The sequence below is a fragment of the Zea mays genome, chromosome 7 (assembly GCF_902167145.1).
Source record: "Zea mays cultivar B73 chromosome 7, Zm-B73-REFERENCE-NAM-5.0, whole genome shotgun sequence".
NCBI lineage: Eukaryota > Viridiplantae > Streptophyta > Magnoliopsida > Poales > Poaceae > Zea > Zea mays.
The window spans coordinates 143379478-143388886 of NC_050102.1; the positions used below are offsets into that span (position 1 = coordinate 143379478).

General features: G+C 40.4%; 1 protein-coding gene across 1 annotated transcript; it reads left to right on the plus strand.

Annotated features, from left to right (window-relative positions):
- The first annotated feature begins 390 nt into the window (after window positions 1-390).
- LOC542607 (pyruvate dehydrogenase E1 beta subunit) lies at window positions 391-6130 on the plus strand. Its single transcript, NM_001112141.2, has 14 exons — window positions 391-719; window positions 816-896; window positions 1932-2012; window positions 2100-2126; window positions 2207-2269; window positions 2360-2446; window positions 3090-3215; window positions 3637-3770; window positions 3848-3920; window positions 4109-4174; window positions 4515-4553; window positions 4660-4784; window positions 4858-4972; window positions 5773-6130. The coding sequence occupies exons 1-14, from the start codon at window positions 681-683 to the stop codon at window positions 5839-5841; spliced, it is 1125 nt and encodes a 374-aa protein (NP_001105611.1). The 5' UTR covers window positions 391-680; the 3' UTR covers window positions 5842-6130.
- Window positions 6131-9409: the final 3279 nt, after the last annotated feature.

The following is a 9409-nucleotide window of genomic DNA, read 5'->3' on the forward strand; positions in this document are numbered from 1 at the left end:
TATTGGTAGTGTCAAACAACTCCTCAAATTTAGAGACTAAATTGTGATATTTAGGAAGTTGATATATTTGCGGACCTTATTTTAAAAATTGCCGGAGCATAATTTTTATTATTAGCACCCTAAATGAATCTTAGAGAGTTTTTTTCGGAACCAGATGCTATGAAAGAACCAGTATTTTTTTAAAAAAAGGGGGCCTACAAGAATTTGAGTTTTTTAAAAGGAGCCTAAATCCTACCAAGCGCACCTCAAATAAACTAGTTACACGTTATTTACGTGGCCCAACTTTAGCCGTGTTAAAGCCGAGAAGGCCTTCTGCATTTCGCCACGTCGCTTACGCAGCACTGCCCGCCTGCTGGGCCAACGTCGTGCACACATGCTCTCAGTAAAATCGCACCACGCGGGGGCTTTACGCCTTTACCTGCAAAAGGCGCTCAGATAAAAATCTCACGCAGTAGACAAATCCACGCTTTCCTTCGCCTCCTCTCCTCTATCGCAGTCGCGGCCAAGGCCAACGAACCAATTCCTCTACGGCCCACCTTCTTCCTACCTGCCATTCTCCCATCCAGCACAGCAGGGCGTCTCCTCCTCCTCCCTCCCGCTTTTATCGCCGCCTCCATTTCCAGGACGCGTCGAATTCCTCCATCTACCGCGCCGGCCGCCGAGGCCCGAGGGGGAGGAGGATGCTGGGCGCCGCGAGGAGGCAGCTTGGATCCGGTCCCGTGAGTGCCGAACCAGGCTTCACCTCGGTGGGTTTCTGATCGCCTCGCGAGGTTCGATCTGTAACGGTGCTATTGTTTTTTTGTCGCTGTGTGCAGATGCTGGGACAGGTTTTGCGAAGGCTCCGCCCGGCGGCGGCGGCTGAGGTGGCGAGGGGCTACTCCGCTGCGGCGAAGGAGGTGAGGGGCCGCTTTACCGAAACCTACCGTTTCATTTAACCGTGGAGGCGAGGAGGTTGCGTCGGTATTAGATGTTGGCATGTAAATCGTAATCGTGTTATGTTTTTATGGACTGGCGGCTAGAATGTAGATTGAGGGTAGGTGGTTTAAGCGGTGGAGACATGTGGTTGCGAGTATAGTTATCGCAGTAGTTGCCATGAACCCATGAAGCGAGTTGTTCATGTTGTTTGGTGATAGGTTGGTCGCTTTGTTATGCCAGTTATTTGTGGGCCAAGGAAACGATTTAATGTTTCAACTAGTACGATGCCCATGATTTGCAACGGCACATAATTGGGAAAAATATCAGCGCACAATGATTACATAGAAACAAGCAATACATATATTATCATCGACCGTAATATAGTGCCTCGTCCTCTCCCTCGGTTCAAGGTCGTTCCTGGAGGGGAGGCGAGGGGTGCGGCCGCCCCAGCCCCCCCGGTTCCATGAGGCCCCACATCCAGTAGGCTAGGTCAGCAACTTATTACGTAAGGCTTATCTTATCTGGTTGTTAGACAATAGACGAGACGTGGGGGAAAAACAGATCTATGCGTGTGACGCACGAAACTCGTGCTTTAAAGGAGTAGAGATTTATGGCTTGCATCTTAGTGGGACATATAATAATTTTGTGCTGTGCATGTTAGTTGAGAAATGTTACTAGAATATATTTGTCGAAGTAACTTTTTGTGTGAGATTCCTGACAAGCTATATGCAGGAAAAACCAAGCCCTGGTTTTGCAATTGTTTGAGCCTTCTATATATATGAAGCACACTTGGTAGTTTCTGATGTTAATTTTTTACTTGTGGTTCATTTGATGTGTCATCAAATCATTGTGTTTACTGTTTAGTTACATTTTCTTATGCATTTTATGCATTGTTTCCTTCTTGATTTTTACTTTATTTCGACCCTATGCCAGCACCCGCTAGTGTTTTATTCCCATGCTGTAGTTTCTACGTCTTTATGTGGCAAGTCATATACATTATTGTTCTACATGTTCAGATGACTGTCCGTGATGCATTGAACTCTGCACTGGATGAAGAGATGTCTGCTGATCCTTCTGTTTTTCTGATGGGAGAAGAGGTATCACCTGGAAAAAAATCTTTCTGCTGGTCTTTTTCCCTGTTCAGTGTCTTTTTTCATAATTTATATTCATATCCATTTGTGTAGGTTGGAGAGTATCAAGGTGCATACAAGGTTTGTAAAAGTTCTAAGGATTAATGTGTTTGCTCTTAAATCCTACCATTTTTATAATATTCATTGGTGTCCTTTTGCAGATTTCTAAGGGCTTGCTTGACAAGTATGGTCCCGATAGGGTTCTTGACACACCTATCACAGAGGTGTACTATTAAAATCCTGAAACCATTGCTTTTAGGCTGCGTAAACATGATCACATAGGCACACTTACTGCTTTCTCTTTCTACCCTCAGGCTGGCTTTACTGGCATTGGTGTTGGTGCAGCTTACCAAGGTCTTCGGCCTGTTATAGAATTTATGACATTTAATTTCTCGATGCAGGTCAGATTTTGATATTGATAACGAATTAAAAGATCTTTACTTGCTTGTGTTAAAGTATATCCCTGGATGTCTGAGTGTACTGTAATGGTCTGTGCCTCTGTGGTCGCTACGCAATATTCACCTGTTTTTTTAGAATTTTTAGTTATCTAAATTTTGTGTAGTATGGCAGTTTTTTTGCTATAAAATCAATTTCAACTTAGTTGTGGCACATTCGCAAAATTGCCACTGATTTTAGTCTTTGCAAGAAGGCAATTCAAATGATAATTCGGGTGGTATTTTTGGCATTTCCTTGCAATAATGGCTCAAAGTAGTTCCAAATTTGCAAGTGCTCCCTAGCACAAGCATATTTTCCCCACATTGATTACAAATGATCCATAATTATCGAGACAGGCATATTTTTTCCCCCACATTGATTACAAACGGTCCATAATTATCGAGACATTTTATCGACTGGTGCTTGCATCAATTCTTCATGCTTATTTTCCCTGAATTACTGTCAAAAGGCAATCTTTTGTGCATGCTTAATTCATGTGTCTGAGACAAGTAGTAGTTTCTGTACTGATTTTTTTCCACTAATGTCATCCACCAAATTCAATGTTCCATATTTTGTGAAGAAACTGAGTAATCTATACTGCATCTTCAGGCTATTGATCATATCATCAATTCAGCTGCTAAGTCAAACTACATGTCAGCCGGTCAGATATCTGTTCCTATTGTTTTTAGAGGACCAAATGGAGCTGCTGCTGGAGTTGGTGCTCAACACTCACAGGTTTGTCAGATGGAGTTGCTCATGTAGTTATGTACTTACGTGTCTGATTAACATCCTTCTACTTCCTATTTTTTTCCACTTTTTATGTTATTGCGACCCTTTTCTGTGCTTGTTTGTATTAGCTATACTTGCCACTGTCAAGATGTCAATTCTTTGATGCTCTGTGAATCTGTTTACGACACTTTAAATTAATGGTGTATAATAAAATGATGAGTTATGAGCGAAATTACAGAAAATTGCGCAGCGAGTTACTTTACCATGTCTATACTGTAGGGACATGAGCGGTAGTTTTGTAATTTTTTCATTATGATCATGAGCTTTAATGATACATAGTACCTGTTTTCATACATCTTCTTGCTAGCACCTTGATTATGAGATTATAACTGTACTATCATGGATTTACTAACTCAATTATATGCAGTGTTATGCAGTTTGGTTTGCACATGTTCCAGGACTTAAGGTTCTCACACCATACTCTTCAGAAGATGCCCGAGGCTTGCTTAAAGCTGCTATTAGGGATCCTGATCCTGTTATTTTCTTGGAAAATGAATTGCTGTATGTCAGTCTGATCTTGTTGAATCATTTTGCTAGCTGCCTATCATTTTGCTGAGATGCTATTGTACCATTTGCAGTTATGGAGAATCTTTCCCAGTTTCTGCTGAAGTGCTTGATTCTAGTTTTTGCCTACCGATTGGCAAAGCTAAGGTATGTTGTGTCTTGGGTGCATATGGGTGTATGGGAAGGAGATTACTTTAGGTAGGACTATTTCTATAAGTTTACCTTGGGATGGTTTTGAGTGGACTTCCTATTGCTTTCAAAACGGCTCTCCATTTCCATTTCTGGATTATACTTGATATCATCTGCACTTCACTGTGGGCCTCATCTTTCTGTAGATAGAACGTGGGGGTAAAGATGTTACCATTACTGCGTTCTCCAAGATGGTTGGCTATGCTCTCCAGGTATGCCATGATGTACTTTGTAAACAATGTAAAGGAGGATTAATTATTAGTTCATTAATCAAATAATCATTACCCTATAGGTCGGAAAATAATTAGCATCTGTGTTTCCCAATATTGTTTACTTCTGTAGGGATTTGGATGTACTGCATCAATGCACTTTTGTTAGTCGTTAAACTGATCTACAAGGTTGTCTGTTCGAAAACTGTAATTTTGATTTTTGTCCTAAGAGGGATATTTAGGTGACAGATGGTTTTAGTAGTGCTCATGTCACTTGTCTGTCTTAATTTTTCATCATAGTGGGCTGTTATTTTGGTGCATTCTCATGCTAAGTTTGCTTCAGGCTGCAGAGATACTGTCCAAGGAAGGAATCAGTGCTGAGGTAATTCATTTTGTAGACGTTATAGTTTCACTTGTTCAGTATGGCCATCTACTTTTCTCCATATGCCATCTGTAGCACCTTACTTTTGGTTCATATTTGTTGACAGGTGATCAACCTTCGATCGATCAGACCACTTGATAGAGCTGCTATTAATGCATCTGTTAGGAAAACCAACCGATTGGTGACTGTTGAAGAAGGGTTCCCTCAACATGGGATTGGTGCCGAGATATGGTTCGTCTAGCCCTTACCCTCTCACACATTTGTGTGTGGTATCTAGGATTTTAATAAATGATGCTTGTTGCAGCATGTCTGTTGTAGAAGAAAGCTTTGAGTACCTTGATGCCCCAGTTGAGAGGATCGCTGGAGCTGATGTACCTATGCCCTATGCTGCCAACCTTGAGAGAATGGCTGTTCCACAGGTCTTTTTCTTTGCCTTCCATCTGAGATTTTCTATTAGCTGTTGTATACACTGCTTAAAACTGCCCGCTCTTCCATGTTTCTTATGCTATTTATGATAACATGCCGTATCCTGTATCTCTAGTTTCATCTAGTTATTTATTTAACTTCATTTATGAATTGTATGTCCAATCCTTAGAAATGCCACCAGTGGCTAATTGTGTAAAAGATGATCAGTAGTAGTAATAAAAAATGTTTCCTTTGGAACCACCAAATGGGCATGACATTTTACCATAACTTGGGTTGCACATGGCCACACTAAATCACAAATCAGAACTATTGTCAGTTTCTGAATTTTTGCACACTGCGTAGCTGTTATCCACCAGCTGGATATACCTGGAGGATTGTCCTGCCATGTTAAGGAGTACGGTGGTTTCTTTGTCTGTCCAGTTGTGCTTGTGCATACCAGGTAGCCATTGTGGTCAAAGTGGTCACACAGCATAATGTCGGTATTATAGGTTGGTAGCTTGGCTGTAATGCTTGATGCTATGCAGAAGACTGGAAACTAGTAAGAATTGGGTGTGTATCTTGTTTGGTAGTGGAATGACTCATTCGGGAGATAATTAAGTAACATTTTTTGGGTTGCTCATGGACAACTAATATATTTTTTTTGCTACACTGCTATACCTTACTTTTTAAACATGTCTGCATGAACACATATGTGCATACATTGCAAACTTCCCTGATTTGCTGCCATGTATTACTATTACTTTAGCCCCATTGATTTTGTTATTGTTGGTTATACGGCTGTGCTTGCTTGCAGGTCGATGACATTGTGCGGGCAGCAAAGCGGGCCTGCTACAGGGCAGTACCAATGGCCGCAGCTGCCTGATTGGTGTACAGGCCTTTCTATTTTTCTCCCCCCTCAGTTTTCGCTCTCGGGCAGCAAGAAACATGTAGTATTCATAAGGTGCCGGCAAATTGGCCGGACCCCAGACTCCAAGCGAGCTAGTTTTTGTAGATCTGCTATGGTGTGCTTTATTCTGTTAGTCGATATATGTTGCATTGTTTCTAGTTTCAAAGCCCATTTATTTACTTATCTATGATTTCTACACACGGCCTAATAATCTTGCTAAGGCCCTGATTGAATGGAAAATATTTTTTTGGGAGTTTTAGGAAAATACTACAATTTTGTGAAATACCTTGGTTTTGGAGTAACATGAAGATGATGTTTGGTTAGAAGAACCAATCCATTCTAAATATGGTGGTGTATCACGACCAATGTTTTCGAGTCGAGAAGTCGAAGTTGACTAGTTGAATATACATTGATGAATATAGTTTTATCATCTAACTGTCCCACCTCTTATCAATAATAGATTACTTCATCAATTAATCGCTATTAATCGTTATTTGTGTCCTGAAGCTTCCTTGATGCTCTTTTTTGCATGGTCCATGGAACCCATATTTTCAGCCATTGCTGGTCTCTACCATTTCAGCCTAAAAAGATCTCTACCATTTGTCTTGTCATTCTATATCCATAGATAAATTTGGTTATCTTCTTTGCTTTAGCAATGTAGCCACTACTATTTTATCTTCCCAATAACCTATAACATGAGATCCTAGTGGATAGCACAAGGTGTCTAAAATAAGGTAGGAAACTTGTCCATTGACATCCTACCTATTAGGGTTGAGATGGTTGTGTGAGCTCACATTTTTATATCTAGGCCCAAATAAGTCGCCTACGACTAGTCATGACTAGTCGATGAATCGAGCGACTAACAGAAAGTTGAGTTGCTCTGGTCGACTATCACCTCTGCACCGACTTCTTGACTAGTCACAAGACTTTAAAACCTTGATCACGAGTTTATTCCAAAAATTTGGTGAAACAAAATCATTCTTCATATTATTACTAATTATTAGCTTACGAGGAATGAAATGGTGATGAATCAACTCATTCTATTGCACAAACCAAAAAAGAAAATGAAGAGTGAGAAGAGGATTGACTGCCTCATTCTTCAAACAAAATACTGGAAGTGTTAGGGTGTAACAAACTTTATAGTTTTGATGGAAACCACAGTATTGCTAAAATTGTATACTTTTTGGATTTCTATAAGCTCCACTCAATAACTTTTTAACACCCCCCCCCCCCCTCCAATTCTGCACATTGATTCTCTGATAGTACGTTTTTTTAATACAACACTCAACGCTGTAGTTCGTTTGACTTTTTTTACAGTTTGAGCGTGTGTTTAAAGGTAACGATTGTAGCAAGTCCATGCCAAGGCACTATGGCAGCGTTGGGCGTTGAGTTTGTTGAAGGGGGAAGAGATCATATCTACCTCCCCTCCTAGTAATTATTGGTGCTTGTCTGTTAGCAGCTGAGTAATGCAAATTACGGTTTGAAAAAAATTGTATTGCCATTCTGCTATCTGGTATGTTTTGTGGTGAAGATGACATCTGGATTTGCTGAAGATTTCTGCATGGCTGTGTTAGGCCTTCTTGTATCCGGCTGCTAAAAAACAGCGCTATGTTTTGAGGCTAATTAGAAGAACGTGAACTGATTTCAAAATTGATTGCTTAAACGGTGACTAATTAGTGAGACGAATCTGCTAGTCCTAACTAGTCCACGATTAGCACATGTTTATTGTAGCACTAGCACCATATGAGCTAATCACAGGCAAAATCCATTAGGATTAACAGATTTATCGTGTTACGATTAATAGATTTATGCCACCCCTTAGTCATCGCTTATGCAATTTATTTTTAAAATCAATTCACGTTTATTAGTTCTAAATAACATCTAAATATAATGCTAGTTTCTAGCATATTGGATCCGACGGTCCACTATCCCAACCGTTAGATCTGCTCTGTCCGTATACGTGGTTTTTTAAGGAGTTGATTATTTTCTAATTGTGATCATACATATACAAGAAAAATATTAATATTTATAGTATATAGTTAACATTATTACATACATTTTTAAATTATCTTTAATAGTACAAGAGATATACTAAATACTGTCAATACTTTTATAGATGTAGTTAAATTTGATAATCTTTTTGCTGATAAAAAACACCGTTGCAACCAGTATTCCGAGGATGGAGCGAGGAAGCATATATTTGTGGCGACAACGATCTCCCACCGACACGTTGGGTACGCGGTACGCCAGCGACGGCGACCCTCGTCAGAATGTCCGTCCGTCGTACGGCGCAGCTTAATCATGAAACGCCCAAACGAACGATGGTCCGGTCAAAAGACCGTGTGTTTAATTGGGCACGGTTCCTGTGCCGGTAAGCATCAATCAGTTTAATAGTACTAGTGTAATAATGGCACGTTCACGTCACGGGACGCGTCCCATTTCCGCCCCCCACTAATCCTAAACAACGCCCCGTGACCGTGAGACGGGGAACCCGCTGCTGGTTGGCATCAGATCTCGTTGAACGAAAAGATGGGTCGAGTCTTACCCATGCGATGTTTGCGTCCCGTTCTTCTCTGCTTTCCGCAAGGACTCTCTCTTTGACCGGACCGATGGCATGGGTTGCATCAAAGCCAAGGAAAGGAAGAATACTCACTCCGGTTTCCTATTACTTGTCGTTTTGGATAAGGTTCGAGTCAAACTTATAAAATTTTGACTACAAATAATTATTTTGTTATTTAGTTTTGGAACCTAATATTTATATGCGCCAATTTATCATAAAAAGTACTTTTATAAAAGTATAAATGTATTAAGAGTTCATTTGTATTTTAACAAAAAACATTGGTCAAAGTTATATTTTGAAGACCATGTCGTTGTCCTAAACGACAACTAATAGGAAACCGGAGGGAGTAGGATAGACAGTCTCGATGCAAAAAGGATAAGAGAGTCCTTTATCCTCCGAAGCAAATATATTAGTGTGTGGAGCACTTTAGGCCCTGTTTGGGAACAAAGTTTTTGAAAACTACAGTTTTTGAAATACTATACTATACTTTAGTTATGACAATACCGTAGTTTATAATACCGCAGTTTTGAAAACTGAGGTCCAGAGCTAAGTTTAGAATGCCTTAAAACAACTATAGTATTTGCAATACTTCAGTTTTGAAAACAGAGATTTTACCAAGCTTGCCAAACATCATTATGTATATAATACTGCAGTATTTGAGAATACTGCAGTATTCTTCCAAAACTGCAGAAAAACTTTGTTCCCAAACACCCCTTAGTAGTCGACTAGCATAAAGCATATATTAGCACCAGCAACACCGACGGCTCCGTTTGACCAAACAAAGACCTACAAAAGCTTCATGGGAGACAAGCAACCCTACAGGGAGAAAAAAGTCACTTGCTTTTGTTTTCATCAATTACTAAAAAAATACTATCATTATTATTTAACTAATTAAAGGCACATTAAAACATGCGCGGGCCGCGGGAGGAGGAAGTAAAGAAGGCGCGCACCAGCGCAGCACCCCCGCACCCGCACTCGGGCTCT